General features: G+C 49.0%; 1 protein-coding gene across 1 annotated transcript in view; it reads right to left on the reverse strand.

Annotated features, from left to right (window-relative positions):
* The window catches only part of CMTM7 (CKLF like MARVEL transmembrane domain containing 7), a 42,705-nt gene that overhangs the window by 8,122 nt on the left and 18,667 nt on the right, over positions 1–15,916 (reverse strand). The window contains exon 2 of the mRNA XM_068558930.1: positions 1,147–1,320. Coding sequence (XP_068415031.1) covers positions 1,147–1,320 — 174 coding nt within the window. The remainder of the gene's footprint in view (positions 1–1,146; positions 1,321–15,916) is intronic.

The raw sequence follows: 15,916 nt of genomic DNA on the forward strand, positions 1-15,916 counted from the left end.
AAATCTCGAAGTTGGAAATAACAAGTGTTGACAAGGATGTGGAAAAATTAGAACCTTTATATACCACTGCTAGGAATGTAAAGTGGTACGTCCACTTTGGAAAACAGTCTGGCAGTTCCTCAAACAATTAAACATAGTTACCATGTGACCCAGCAGTTCCACTCTTAGGTATATCCCCAAGCAAAATGAAAATAAGTCCACACACAAAGTTTGTACACAAAATGTTCATAGCAGCATGATTCATAATTGCCAAAAGGTAGAAATTCATAATTGCCACATGTCCATCAATGATGAATGAATAAACAAAATGTGGTATATCCTTCCCATGGAATATTAGCTATAAAAAGAAATGAAGTACTGATACATGCTACAACATAGATAAACCATGAAAACACTCTACTAAATGAAAGAAGCTAGTCACAGAAGACCAAATATATGAGTCCATTTATATGAAATGTCCAGAATAGGAAAAGTTACAGAGGCAGGAAGCCAATTAGTAGTTGCTCAGGGCTGGAGGTGAATGAGGGATAGGAGGTAACAGCTAAAGGGTACAGAGTTTCTTTTTGAGATGATGAAAACATTCTAAAAATGACTGAGGTAATGGTTACACAAGTCTGGGAACACACTAAAATTCATTCAATTGTACACTTCACTGGGTAATTGTATGACATGTGAATTATATATCAATAAAGCTGTTTTTAAAAAGAATATAGTGGGAAGAAAAAACCCTAGCAACTTCTGACATGTTTCCTCAGACTCTGCCAGTCGACTTTAGCTGACAAATCTTATCAATACTCACACAGTGTAAATACCCATCACCCCTGTCAGCTTCTTCCTTCCATGTTCCTCCTCCGAGTCACACACACACACAGCCCATTTTCTGTCACTTGAGAAAACAAGCACTGAGGTGAGAGGCACAGCCTTCTTGTAGCTGGAAGGTGAGTTTTAGAAACCAGTGGTGAGTTTTAGAAACCAGTGGGACATGAGGCATAGACGTCCACCTAACAGTGGGAAATTCAGAGCTGAAGCAGCCAAGGATGGTGCAGGAAGGCGGGGTAGGCAGACAGGAAGGACTCCGTCAGGTCTCAGTGCCCAGCCAGCATCCTGACTCGTGCAGGCCGAGAGCAGGCCCGGCCACTCCCTTACCGACAGGGGCCAGCTGATACAGGTGAGCACGCGGTACAGGCGGAAGAGGTGGACCAGGTAAAAGGCGAGAATCATGATCAAGTTGCAAACGGTGACCACTTCAAAGTAGCTGTAGGCACTGTAGCTGGTCCACAGAGAGCTCCTCACGCAGATGAAGGCGATCAGCAGCGAGATCTGGGACGTGAACACAGAGACATCAGAGAAATGCCCACCCAAGATGGGCACCCAGGGAACAAACAACAAAACAACAGAAACACAAACAACCACAGGGAACTGAGGAGCTGCCACAATCCAGGTTACCCCATCACAAATTGGCTGGAACAGTGCAATTTCCCACAGTACAAGCTTTTGAAACACAAGCCATTGTGAATGCTGAGGACGGCAGGGAGTGGTCTGTTCTCTCTGTTCTCTGAGGTCCACGTGCCAGCAGGATGCATCCTCAGGGAGAGGGCAGGAATTCTGGAAATACCCAGGCAGGACCACCTCCCTTATTTGTTGGACCTCCACGGAGTCAGCGTGATATTGAACCCCAGGTTTCCATGTTAGGCTGAACTGAAGGAAGTTGCCAATATTTGACTGTTTTTGACCCACCAAAACGTCAGTTCATACGTATAAACTACCAGCTGGCAGACAGTAAGTTACTGTCAACGAAAAATCAAATAACCAGCAAGCTAAGAAGAAAGAAAAGAGCATTTTATTCGAGCCACCCTGAGGACTATAACCTGGGAAACAGATTATCAGAAGCTCTGAGAACTGCTCCATTGATCAGGAGTTAGAAATGCAGTTTTATATATACATATATATTTTTTATAAATTTATTTATTTATTTTTGGCTGCATTGGGTCTTTGTTGCTGCGCACGGGCTTTTTCTCTAGTTGCGGCGAGCGGGGGCTACTCTTCGTTGCAGTGCGTGGGCTTCTCACTGCGGTGGCTTCTCTTGTTGCGGAGCATGGGCTCTAGGTGCACAGGCTCAGTAGTTGTGGCACATGGGCTCTAGAGTGCAGGCTCAGTAGTTGTGGCGCACGGGCTTAGTTACTCCACAGCATGTGGGATCTTCCCGGACCAGGGCTCGAACCCGTGTCCCCTGCAATGGCAGGCAGATTCTTAACCACTGCGCCACCAGGAAAGTCCCGCAGTTTTATATATTTTTGAGACAAAGAAATTATGTATCATATTGACAGGTTAGCATTGTGTACACAGTTCCTCAAGTGTTGTTTTTTTTTTTTTCAATTATGCATGTAGAGACAAACATTTTAGTCAATGCAACCCCTTATAGGAGATGAAAAAGAAATATATTAATCATAGAATTACAATGCTGGCATGTGAAGAAAGGGGCCAGCTTTTTCTCAAACGTTGATCTCATCCTCCTGCTTTGAGGAGGTCTGGTTAATGTGTAATGCAGATGCACACTGCCCATGGGGTAAGGCCTACCACAAACGGGGCATGTCATTTGTTGTTGCTGTTTCTGTTTGTTTTTTTCTGTTTGTTTGTCCTGCCATAGAAAATTTACGATTTTCCTCACCGTTACCACTTACTGATGCTTGATGTACATGATCTCCTTGAGACTCCCCACAACTCTAGCAGGTCAACAAGATCATCCCCATGCTCATAAGGGGAAACGGAGGCACACAAGCCCCCATACTTAGCTTAAGGCTACGTCCACTGTAGGCTGCGGAGGCACGATTTGAACCTTAGTCTGTCTGATTCCAGGGACCCTGTTCCTCCATGTCAGATGCAGCTTTGCCTTCCAAAAACTGTGAGCCCTCACCACAAACGACCTGAGGAAGGCGGATGTGCCATCAGATGTGTGGGAATCCTGACTACAAGGTGGTACTTGCTCCCCCCCGGGCCTGCGGTGAGAGCTTGCTAAGTATATTGTTACATGAATGAATGAGTGTGCAGAATCAATAAACTAATGACCTAGTAATGAATGAACAGATCAGGTCAATTATTAGCAACATAAGAAAACCTTGGAAGGGCAGACTGGAAGAGGGAAGAGAAGATTCTGAGTTTCTGGGAAGGCCACTCACAGAGAACAAAGTCTTGTTCACCCCACACAGGGGATAAACCAATAACACACAGGTGTTAAACGTATGTAAAGTCTCAGGGTCTATTTTAAAAGTACAACTAATTTAGGACAAAGCTTAAATATTTCACACTGCCTCTTTCCTACAGAACAGTGATTCTCCAAGGGGGTGTGTGTGTGATTTTGTGTCCTATGGGACATTTGGCAATGTCTGGAGACATTACTGGTTGTCACAGTTGCAGGGGGGGTGTTACCCACCCTCCACAATGCACAGGACAGGCCCCGTAATACAGAACTATCTGGCCTCAAGTGTAGCCTTCAAACTACTGCCCTACTGTGGAGAAACCCCGCTGTAGAAAATGTGAGTCTACAATGAGAATTAGATCATGAAATGGATCTAACGCTGGTTAAAGTGGCTAACGCTAAAAACTCTATTTTCCAAAGCCCCTCATTGCTAGCATTCTACCAAGGTCCTCGGGTACAGGGACACCAGCTAGCAAAGAACACTCAGCTTGAGCCTAAAGTGGGCACGAAGAGTGTTCTGCTTAACAGATCAAAGCAGAAGAGTGTGGCCCTGACACACAGGGACCCTCAACATTTGCGTATTTCCCTTTGCTAATGAGCAGCAAGAGGATTTTCATTTTTTCAGTTCCTCTCCAGCCAGCCGGCCACAGTGATATAATGATTCACACCTAGAGGTTGTTTTAAAGCCTCAAAGGGAGGCTTTGCTTCACTCAGGAGTGTGCATGACGGTCAGAGCTCTGCTGCCCTATAAGCCCCCATTTCCAGGCCTCGTCTCTCTGGGGAGTCTGGGGGGTCTCCCCAGCCTTGCACTGACCCTCTCACACACACTGGGGCATTTTAATTCAAGGCCTGCCTTAAAATGCAAATAACCCAGGATTATGCAGTGGATTTCTAGGTGGAGAAGCTGTTTTGCACCTAATTTAATTCAAAGATTAGAATAATTTTTATAAGTCTTCATCTGTGACAAAGTCTGCAGACACGTGGGGGGAGTTTCCCCAACCAAGGAAAGGGGCCCGGGCAGGTCTTCCCCTCTGAGCCCAGGGGTTGAGCGCCGTGCAGCAGGAAGTACATTATTGCTCTACCCCAAACTGTCTCAGACCTCTCTGGGAAACCTGACTGTGAAATAAGACTTCCTGAATTCTGACCCCTGGGTCTCAGGCTGCCTACCACGTGCTCTTCTCCAGCAGAGCCCAATTTTGGACAATCTCGTTTAGACAGCAGATGGTGTGTACTTGTGCACACTACCGAAAGTGTCCTTTTTGCCGAAGGAGTCATTTATTACTACTTTAGCTAGCCAGCATCTTAGCTAGTGCACTTAAGAAAAAGAGAGACTTGATTGACTCTAAACTTTTCAAGAACTCCTCCAGGGCCAGTGGGTAACCTCTGCAAGTGCCCTGAATCCTCTAGATCAATACTCAGGGGGCAGCCAGGAAGGTGAAGCAGAAGAAAGGACAATGGAGAGAAAAGGCCTGGGATGTGGGCGACCACCCCGCCCCCTGCAACCAGGCCTCTCAGGACCTCTTCTTCCCCCACCCTTTTTAAAAAATTGAAGTAGAGTTGATTTACAATGTTGTGTTAGTTTCAGGTGTACAGCAAAATGATTCAGTTATATGTGTGTGTGTGTATATGTGTGTGTATATATATATATACAACAGTTATACATATATGTTCTTTTTCAGATTCTTTTTCTATTATTCAATATTACAAGACATTGAATATAGTTCCCTGTGCTGTACAGTAGGACCCTGTTGTTTACCTATTAGGACCTTTTCTTGTTCTCAGTGAGAAAAGCCTGAATTCAGAGAAGCTGAAGTGAAGAAGGCTGGGAGGCTTTTGGAAGACACATACGGTTCTGTTTATTCATTTATTTTTTTTTTAAAATTTATTTATTATTAGTTTTTGGTTGTGCTGGGTCTTCGTTGTGGCACTCGGGATCCTCGTTGCGGCATGTGGGATCTTTTAGTTGTGGCATGCAGATTTCTTAGTTGCAGCATGCATGCGGGACGAACCCGAGCCCCCTGCACTTGGGAGCACAGAGTCTTACCCACTGGACCACCAAGGAAGTCCTGGTTCTGTTTGGAGTAACGTCAATGTGATACCACCTGAAGGACTCACTTGTTTCTCTGGGTGCTTCCTAGCTCCTCTCATAAAGGTCTGTTCTTTTATTTTTTATTATTATTATCTTTTTTGGCCTCACTGCGCGGCATGTAGGATCTTAGTGGCCCGACCAGGGATCAAACCCATGCCCCCTGCAGTGGAAGTGCAGAGTCTTAACCACTGGACCATCAGGGAAGTCCCAGGTCTGTTCTTTTATAACGAACTGTCATGAAAAGTTGAAAATAAGGTATCTAACATAAATGTCCAGGGGTTTAAAAGTCACGTTGCAAGAACCCTTAACTCAAAGCCGGGTCTCACAGACCCACCGCGGCATGTTTACAGCCACTGGCTTTCCCTCAGATTAGAAACCACCTCGTCCCCCTCAAACCATGTCCTTTCTGACTCCATGCTATCAGAATTCTTATCGGAAAGAAGAGATAATTTTTGTGAAAGCAGCAGTGTGTTTCAATTTCACAGGAGACGAAGCACACTGAACATTACCTGAAAGAGACGACTGTCCCCTGAGAATTTTGCAACTAAAACAGGCTGGTCCCTAAGTCCATGGCCAGGTGCCAGGCAGCAGGCCCAGGCCTGGGTGGGTCTCCCTCAAGGAGGAAATGGAATTTTGAAGTCTAAGATGGACAAGTTCTGGAGAAGCCTCCAGAGGCAGTGCTCAGGAGATGACCTCTGGTGGTCTCAGGGTCCCGGCTGCCTGTGCCCAGGGACATTCCCTCGGCAGGCCTGTCCCCCGATGCCCTGCCACGTCTGGGGCACTGAGTGTGCCTGTGTCTGGCTGCAGATGGCACCAGACACCTTTGTTTGAGAGGCCGGGGCTGGATGCCAGCAGGTCACCCACCCCACCCTCTCACAGGGTTTTTATTCTGACCTTGGGATAATGTCTCAGTGAGAGAGACAGGCAGGAGGAGGGAAAGCAACTGATAAAAGGCAACATCAAAAGGCCTCAGACCAACTCTAAGAGGCTTTTCTGGAAAAGCCCAGGAGATGAAAGCCAAGCTTGTTCAAAAAGTCAGAGATGTGGACGATGATACAGTGATGGGAAACTGCATTTGTAGATGCAAGCAGGCCCCTAGTGACTCTGCTTGGCAGCAGGCTGGCAGGCAGGAGACTCTGCAGTGTTCCAGCTGTGGCTGAGCTCTGCCCTGGGGCGCGGGGAGACGCACCTGTCTGCTGGTGAAGCCCCCTCTAGAGACCAGGAAATGGCCCCGTGCAATCTCATGAACAGCCACGTGCCAAAGGATTATTCATTGGTTATTAAAATTCACTTATTTTGCTTTCTTATATTACAAAGATCACACGTCAAGTTGTAAAAAGCACTTTATGGGCTTCTCTGGTGGCGCAGTGGTTGAGAGTCCGCCTGCCGGTGCAGGGGACACGGGTTCGAGCGCTGGTCTGGGAGGATCCTGCATGCCGCGGAGCAGCTGGGCCCGTGAGCCACAACTACTGAGCCTGCGCGTCTGGAGCCTGTGCTCCGCAACAAGAGAGGCCGCGATAGTGAGAGGCCCGCGCACCGCGATGAAGAGTGGCCCCCGCTTGCCGCAACTAGAGAAAGCCCTTGCACAGAAACGAAGACCCAACACAGCCAAATAAATAAATAAAATTAAAAAAAAAAAAAAGCACTTTAAGACACGTCTTGGAGCTCTTTAATGGCACATATACAGATCTACCCTTTCCTTTTAATCAGCTGCGGCTTCACTGGACTCAGGGTCTCTCAACCTCGGCACTGCTGACACTGATCAGGAGGACGCACTGTCGTGGGCGGCTGCCCTGCAGGATGCCTAGCTGCCACCCGGTCTCGTTTCACATGTGGATTTCCTTTCTGTCGCACTGGCCCTCCTTGACTTGATGCTCCACCAAGGACAGCCCTTCGCGAGCACTTACTATACCCAAGCCCAGGGCTAAGCGCTCTACAATTTTTAACCAAGTTCATCCTCACAACAGTCCTAGAAGGTAAATACTACTGTCATCATTTTACAAGGAAAATGAGGCACAGAGAGGTTAAGTGACTTGCTGAAAGTCACACAGCAGGGAAGTAGAGCCAGCTGGGACCCCGGCATGCGACTGCATGTCCTTGCTCCCCACCATGATGCTGCCCTGCCTACAGGACCTGCTTGTTTCTCTCCAGGACCGTTTCCTGGCTCTTGCCTCTGTTTTCAGCCAAGGGCTTGAACTCTCTGTCCAGTTCCCACTAGGGCGAGCACGGAATAGTCTGTGGGACCCCGGATAAAAGAAGGGAATCCTACCCTGATTCAGAGTCCCACACACTCGGAGGCAGGGCTCTGGGGCTCCAACTCAGAAAGGTGGGCCCATTAAAAATGGCGGTCATGTCAAGTGTCCTGCTCAAACAATAGGGTTACTCTAATTACATAATCAATACTTATTCAGTATAGAAAATTAATTCATACAGGTGTCTATTTAAGAAAACAAAAATCACCCATAATCCCACTTCTCAGAGATAACCACCATCCCTGGTATTTTGGGGTATTTCTTTCCACATATGGATGTTATGAGCACATATGTATTATTATTCCTTTTTGAAGATTGGATTACATGCTATATACAGTTATATACTCTGCTTTTTAAAAAGATTAAGTATTTTATCATTTGTAGTCTCTCCTCACTCGGTTATTCTGCTTTAGAGCTCCAGCAAGCTGTGTATTTCACCTGTTTATTTTTGTTGTCACCCCCCGAAAATAAGCCCCCTGATGATGGGGGTTTTGATCTGTTTTGCTCACTGTTGTTGCCCCAGAGCCAGGAACCCTGAATGGTGCGTGGGTTCTCCATAGTTATTTGTGGCTGGAATGAATGAATACCGTTTACGGTGCACCCCTGAGGCCTTCCACATTCCAGGCACTGGGCAAGGCCAAGCTCCTGCTCCCTCGTGCTGAGAGGGGAATAGAGAAAGGAAAAAGCATCGCCCTGGACAGGCCCTACCTTTTACGCGCGGGAGGAGACCAGTACGTTTGCGGTTCTCCTGCGCATCTGAAACAACTGCGAGCTTTAACCCCAGAAGCAAGGGGTCACCAGGGAAGCTGTGCAAAATACACACGCACACGTTCAGGTGTGGATCAGGCCAGAGTGACGCTTTGACAAGCTGGCCACCCCAGCCGGGGCCACCGTTGGCCAGTGCGTTCCTCATTGGGGATGGGTCAGCTGTGGGCACACAGGCAGGGCCCAGAGCGAATTCCCTGCTCTACCCCCAGGGCCCAGCGCAGAGGAGGCCTTCAGTGACGTGTGCAGAACTGCATTTGGGGTGAAACTGGATTCTCACCAGGACCCCGTAGTAAACATGGCCTGTGGGCAGACTGCAGCCTCTTCTCCGCAATCATGTCCCCTTGGCTCTCAGGTTACAGGAGGCAGCACTGGACACAGGGGTTTGCTTTGGGGGCACAAGCAGGAGGGGGGCTGCCTTAGCAGGGGCCACCACAACAAGCAGATGGAGTGCCCAGCAATTGAGACACACCCTGAAATATTTATGGATGAGCCAAAACGTAGTATAGGAGCTGCTTCACAATAATATGGGAGCAAGTGGGCATGAGAGATCTTTGGGGGATGATGGAAATGTTCTAAAATTGGATTACGGTGATGGCTGCACAACCCTGTCAGTTTACTCAAAATCACTTAATAGTATGTTTAAAACGAGTAGCTTTTACAATATGTACATTATGCCTCAATAAAGCTGTTAAAATGTAATATGGGAAGAGTAAGGGGATGAGGATGTATTTCAAGGAGGACTGGGCATGAATTGGTGACTGTTACAGCAGGTGATGAAGGTGACAGTACACCCTCTTAGGATGCGATGAGGATTAACTTCAGTTAACACATGGAAAGTCCTGGTGCTTCACCCCAAACAAGTATGCAACGAACTGTGAAATAACATTAACAGTGAACTAACATGTGAGGGTTAATACTGAGCATTGGGGACCTCCCTGGTGGCGCAGTGGTTAAGAATCTGCCTGCCAATGCAGGGGACATGGGTTCGAGCCCTGGTCTGGGAAGATCCCACATGCCGCAGAGCAACTAAGCGCATGCTCCACAACTACTGAGCCTGTGAGCCACAACTACTGAGCCCGCGTGCCACAACTACTGAAGCCCGTGCGCCTAGAGCCCGTGCTCCGCAACAAGAGAAGCCACTGCAATGAGAAGCCCACGCACCGCAACGAAGACCCAACGTAGCCAAAAATAAATAAATTAATTTAAAAAAAAAACTGAGCATGGGCTTGGGAGGCACTGCTGGGCTCAACACCAAATTGTCAAATATCTTTAAAAAACGCATATCCTTTGACCCAGAAATGCCATCTCTAGTAAATTATCCTACTGAAACAGTGGTGGGTTTTTTTTTTCCTGGTTTTTTTGTTTGGCCTCTAGTCTTGCAGAATCTTAGTTCCCCAACCAGGGACTGAACCTGGGCCTTGGCAGTGAAAGCGCTGAGTCCTAACCATTGGACCGCCAGGGAATTCCCCAGTGGTGGGTATTCAATTGAGGGAACACAATATTAATTTATAGGGGAAAACATAGAAAATACATTAAATGCTCTTTTTTAAGATTCTAAGATCAGGATAAAATCAGATGATAAGACCCCTGTGTGCAGCCAGGGTCTGACTCAGAGTAGGAGCTAGTGTTTCTCAGAGGTTCCCTGATGAATAATAAAAATAAAATAAAAGAGGCTGACTGCCAAGAATCTTCTCCAGGACCAGGGGGAGCAGGGGCAGGGTCCACAGCCCTTGCTGGGACATGAGCTTTTTACAAAGTGCTGAAATAATGATGATTATTCTCACGAATGGCTACTACTCATTAGGTACCTCCCACGTGCCCGGCACAGGGTTGTGCTATTATGACTCCCCTTCTACAGATGAGGAAACAGATGTGGAGAGGTGCCTGCCCCAGGCCATAGAGCTATTTGCACAGAGATGGGATTCAGTCTTTTCCATCTGTTTCCCAAATGGGGTTCTTAACCACAGTACCCTGCTTCCTGCCTCTTTTATGTGTTTTTTTTTTCCCAAGCTGTGGGACTGGGCAGATGACTTCATCAGCAAAGCTTTAACTGTAAAGCTTTCCCTGAGGACTCAATGGGCTGGGGTAGAAGACAGGACGGGACCGGACCGGGCTGCACAAGAAGCTTAAACTCTCTGCAACCAGATATTCTGACTCCCTCGGCCTCAGCAGTGCAGGGTAAAAGTAACATCCGACCCCCAGTTAGCACACTGTGGCTGTGTTTTCCAAAAACGGCCACAGCAACATTTCCAGGCTGCTGTGCTCTTCCAGAGCCTTGCTGCTCCCCACCAAGAAGCAGAATCCATCCGCTCCCCTTGAATCTGGGCAGCCTTGGCACTGCCTGGAATGTGGTGGGATTGACATGGCAGGCCTCCCACGGCTGGGTTAGAGGCCCCGACATAGCTTCCCTGTGGCCCCCCCCATCTGCAGACGCACCCCTGGAACTCTCCCACCAGACGTCACTTGGTGAGGCCACGGGTGGGCGTCTGGCCAAAACCCCAGCTGAGGGCTGGTCACCAGCCAGTATCAACCACCACACGTGAGAAAGCTAGTCTTCAATCGTTCCGGCCCCAGCTCTCGAGGTCTCCCAGATGCAGCCCAGTCATCCTGGAGCAAAGACAAGCCTGCATCCTGCCCAAGCTCCTGACCCACAGACTCTGTGAGCGTAATAAGTGGCTGTTTTACAGCTACTAACCTTGGGTGTGATTTGCTGTGCAAGCACAGTAGCTGGAGCAGGCGCTTAAACAAAAAAAAAGGTCCCGCTTGGCCTGTTCTGAAAGTATGCATTGTTCTGGGTTTCGTGTTTTGATTCTTTGCAAGGGGAAGTTGAGGTCCGCTCAGAGGGCAGTGGTGGGCCCAGGTGAGAGATCACATCTGCGTCTCGCACCTGGCACTCTGGCTTAGACACGTCCCCTCTGCGGAGATGCTCTTGGGGCAGCTCAGCTGGAAGGCAGCTGTTGCCTCCGAGAACCTTGTCGCTGACTATTACATAATGAAGCCGCTGTAAAGGGGACGGCGGAGGATGGCTCGATAGATCCCCACCTCCGTCCCACATCGCATCCGAGAGGATGCTTGTCCTGGATCGTCCTCGACGAGAGGCTCTGATGGGGCAAAAACTGCTGGGCCCGGAGGCTCCGGGTTCGATTGAGAAAAATGAAAAATGCCAGTGACAGTCAGAGGCTACATCCTCGAGCTCTCGGTCTGGGCTTCCCTGCAGCCGTGGCAACTAAGAGGGAAAAGCAGGAGCCCAGGACGGCTGCCTTAGCATCCTCTCGGCCCACCCCGAGTGGCTCAGCTGGTGAGAACCACTTATTTATGCTTCCTGGTAAGATTTCACTTGAAAAGAAGATCCTCCTACCAGATACATCTACGTATTGATTTTCTTTAAATTCAGGGCGGCAACTGTCTACACGGTGCTGAGCACAGGCAGGTCCTTGAGTCTGGGGAGCGGGTACTGCCCACTATGAGCTCTGCAACAACGCCACCTCCCACCATGTCACGAGACTCAAGCTGCTAGGCTGCTGCTCCCAGAGGGTGACAGACACGTGGATAGTGCTGAACCCAGTTACTCCAGCTGAACCCAGCTCAGATCAGACTAGAAGCTAACCTCGAGACATGGAAGCCAGCCCGGGTCATGATTAGCAGGGTCAACCCCAGCTGACCTCCGTCATGTGAGCAACAAACACTCATTGTTGATGCCACCAAGATTTTACGACTGTTTGTCATGCAGCAAAAGCTAACCGATGCATCTGTTTTCAGAATTTCCCTGGTTTCCCATTTAGGCAACCCCAGTTTTTAAAGTGAAAAGAAGAATAAATTATTTATTCAGTGATTATTTATTGAGTCCTAACCATGTTCCCAGCCCTGCTGAGGGACACAAGGCTACATTGGTTTCCACTTTGCCAAAAACAATCCTACGGAAACCTTGATGCGGAAGAAAGGGTTATGCCACTCAGTACTTTGGCCAGATCCTGGGGAAGTAAATATTTGAAGAAGCTGTGCGGCCGGCCCCAGCAGGAGGCCTGGTATCCAGCCCTGGGCACGTGCCAGAAGTAAGCGCCTGCTGAATTTGAGAATGCGGGTGTGGGATACCTTGATTAAAAACCCAGGCAGCAGGGCTTCCCTGGTGGCGCAGTGGTTGAGAATCTGCCTGCCAATGCAGGGGACACGGGTTCGAGCCCTGGTCTGGGAAGATCCCACATGCCGCGGAGCAACTGGGCCCGTGAGCCACAACTACTGAGCCTGCGCGCCTGGAGCCTGTGCTCTGCAACAAGAGAGGCCGCGATAGTGAGAGGCCCGCGCACCGCAATGAAGAGTGGCCCCCGCTTGCCACAACTAGAGAAAGCCCTCGCACAGAAACGAAGACCCAACACAGCCATAAAATAAAAAATAAAAATAAAAAAAACAAAAAAAAAAAACCCAGGCAGCATGATGCCAAACCAGTGCCAGCCTGGGGGAAAAAGAAATTAGTCTGGGATAAAAAATGACAAAGCAAATACCTAAGAACCATTAAAGGATTGTAAGCATGTGTCACTGATGGAAAACCACAGTGGTTAAGGATGCATGACTGTCGTCTGGTATCCTGTGAGGAGTGGAGAAGGAAGCCTGAGTGTTGGCCAAAGGCCGCCTCCAATCAGAATGAGGGAGGCTGAAGGGGAACAGTAAAGCACAGTTAGCAACCATCATAGGTCAAATTGTCACTTAACAAACACAATTACTAATGGGCCAGTTAACCTCGCTGGGCCTCAGTTTCCTCATCTTTAAAATGGGGATAGGGCTTCCCTGGTGGTGCAGTGGTTAAGAATCCGCCTGCCAATGCAGGGGACATGGGTTCGAGCCCTGGTCCGGGAAGATCCCACATGCCGTGGAGCAACTAAGCCTGTGCGCCGTGACTACTGAGCCTGGCACTCTAGAGCCCACAAGCCACAACTACTGAGTCCATGTGCCACAACTACTGAAGCTTGTGCGCCTAGAGCCCTGCTCTGCAACAAGCCACCGCGGTGAGAAGCCTGCACACCGCAACAAAGAGTAGCCCCTGCTCGCCCCAACCAGAGAAAGCCTGCGCGCAGCAATGAAGACCCAACGCAGCCAAAAATAAATTAATTTTTTTAAAAGTCCTTGCAGAGGTATTTTGGGAAGAGTAAACACGATGATGTCTGAGAAGCTCTTCGCACAGAGCAGCACTTAAATGGCGGTTCATTGAAGTGCAGCGAGTTGTCACCGGGAGATGAGCACAACGTAGGACAGCTTAGACACCCGTGCTGCCCAAAGGGCGAGGAGCCTCAGACCCGGACACAGGTACCTAAAAAGAAAACAGGGGACGAATGCCATCAGGGAGGCACCATCTGTGAGGAAGGATGCTGGAGGAGAGGAAGGCCAGGCACATCCTCTGTGAAGAGCAGGTGTGGCCCAGTGTGGACCCACGGGAGGCAGGATCTGAACACACAGGCAAGGGAAAAGGAGGCTTCCAGCTGAGGGAACCCGGTGGGAAGGCGTGGGGTGGAAAAGCACGGGGCGTATCTGGGGACAGGTGAGTTGTTCTCCATTGCAGGCAAACCGCACATGTGCGTGACGGGAACAAAGCTGGCAGGGGCGGGGGGGCGTCCGATTCCAGGCTGAGGAAGTAGACATTCCGGGAAGGCAATGGGGAGCCAGTGAAGGTTACCGAGCAGGGAAGAACCACAACAGAACTGCAGGCTTGGAAAACGAATCTAGTGGAGATGGGGGAGAAGGAGCGCGCAGTCAGTTAGGAGGAGGCTGTGCCCATGCTTGCAGGGGCACGAGGAGCAGAATCAGAGATACAGCCAGAGGAACGGGCGGAGAAGGCGGGTGGGAGGAGGGCGGCAGGTGGCACAGATGTCCCGGGGACCCTTGGGGGTGACGTGGGGAGTGGCCCCCGCATCACAGCAGGCGGAGGCCGACAGGAAGCTCCCCCTGCGAGCCCGTTCGGGAGGCGGCTGCCTCGGATTCCTCAGAGTGCTGACCACAGGCTCCACGTGAGCTGGCAGCCCCATCTGTCCAGACCTTGGCACAGACAAAGCCACTCATGAAAGAAAAATGCGCCAGGCCTCCCCCTCCTGTGGGCCACCAGTGCCCCCGCTCCTGCCCTCTGGCCCAATTCTAGAGAACAACTCCCCAGAGAGGACAAGACCACGGGGCTGGCACGGACACCTCGCCCCTGTCTTCTTCCCTCTCCAGCCACCATGTCCTCGGTTCAAAGGCACAGTTACTGTGACCTGCGCCCCCAGCTTCAGTGACATCACTCCCAAAAGCAGGCCCTTCTCTGATGCCTCGCTCTCCTTTGCTCTCTCACTTTCGAGTCACCTGTGTGCCAGGTGAAAACAAAAACTTTCCTTCAGAAAGTTCCCCACCTCCTTGACCTTCACTTACAAAATAACCAGTAAGGCTGGAACCTGGCCCCTCCCTACACTTCCCCTCACCAGGCCTGCAGGGTTACCCTGAGCCTCCTGGCTGCTGTAAAAGCTGCCTGGTGGTAAGACGCAGGGCCTTTTGGTCCCCACAGAGCAGCCCTGCCTCTGCCCTGGTCTAGATGCCTGTGGAGGAAGCAGGAAGGACAGAGACATGTACATAAAGTTCATCCTAAACAAAGCCCCCTCTCGTGCACCCTGCTAAGAGGGAACCAGACCACTCAGATAAATGCAGCACAAATACACTGTCCCCAGGGCTACACTGGGGCCGGGCACAGAGCAGGACCTCAGTAAGGTGAGACAAATCACCTTGGATCTGGACTCAAATGCTTCTTTTTACATCCTGCTTCTGAACTGAGTTTCACTACGTTATGCTGTTCTAACACATGGGCAGAAGTGAGACACAGGTAAAGCCCAAAAGAGCAGCAACCACAGGAAGAGGAATGAGAGCCAAGGATTCAGAACAACCCGCGCTGGCTTATCAGTATGTGAATGTCTCAAAGAGAAGGTCTGGAAGTGGGCTGGGTCATTAGCAAGCTGCTGGATCAACTCTTTCCAGGCTATCAAAACCCTCAACAAAATATTGGCATATTGAATCCAACAATCGATAAAAAAACATAAATGCTCAAGAATTAACTAAAGTTTGTCCCAGGAATGCATGGCTGGTTCAACATTTGAAAATCAATGTATGTACCGTATTAACAGACCGAAGAAGAAAACCCAAATACTCATATCAACTGATACAGAAAAAGCATTTGACAAAATTCAATATCCATTTATGATAAAAGCTTTCAGCAAACTAGGACAGCAGGGAACTTCCTTAACCTGATAAAAGGCATCTACAAAATAATCTAAAGCTAACAATGTACTTAGTAATGAGAGACTGCATGTATCCCCCTAAGACAGGGAACAAGGATGTCCTCTCTCACCATGCTTATTCAACATATTTCCGAAGGTTGCAATAAGAAAAGGAAATAAAAGGCATGTAGATTGAAAAGGAAGAAACGAAATGTCTTTATTTGTAAACAACATGATTATTTATGTGGAAAATGCCGACAGAATCTACAGAAAAAGATCCTAGAACTAATAAATGGGTTTAGCAATGTCACAGGTTTCAAGATCCATACCACAATCAATTGAACCTGTAGATCTAACTGCCAACTGGTAGGAAATACTGGGGACT

This window comes from Eschrichtius robustus, chromosome 12 (assembly GCF_028021215.1).
Source record: "Eschrichtius robustus isolate mEscRob2 chromosome 12, mEscRob2.pri, whole genome shotgun sequence".
Lineage (NCBI taxonomy): Eukaryota > Metazoa > Chordata > Mammalia > Artiodactyla > Eschrichtiidae > Eschrichtius > Eschrichtius robustus.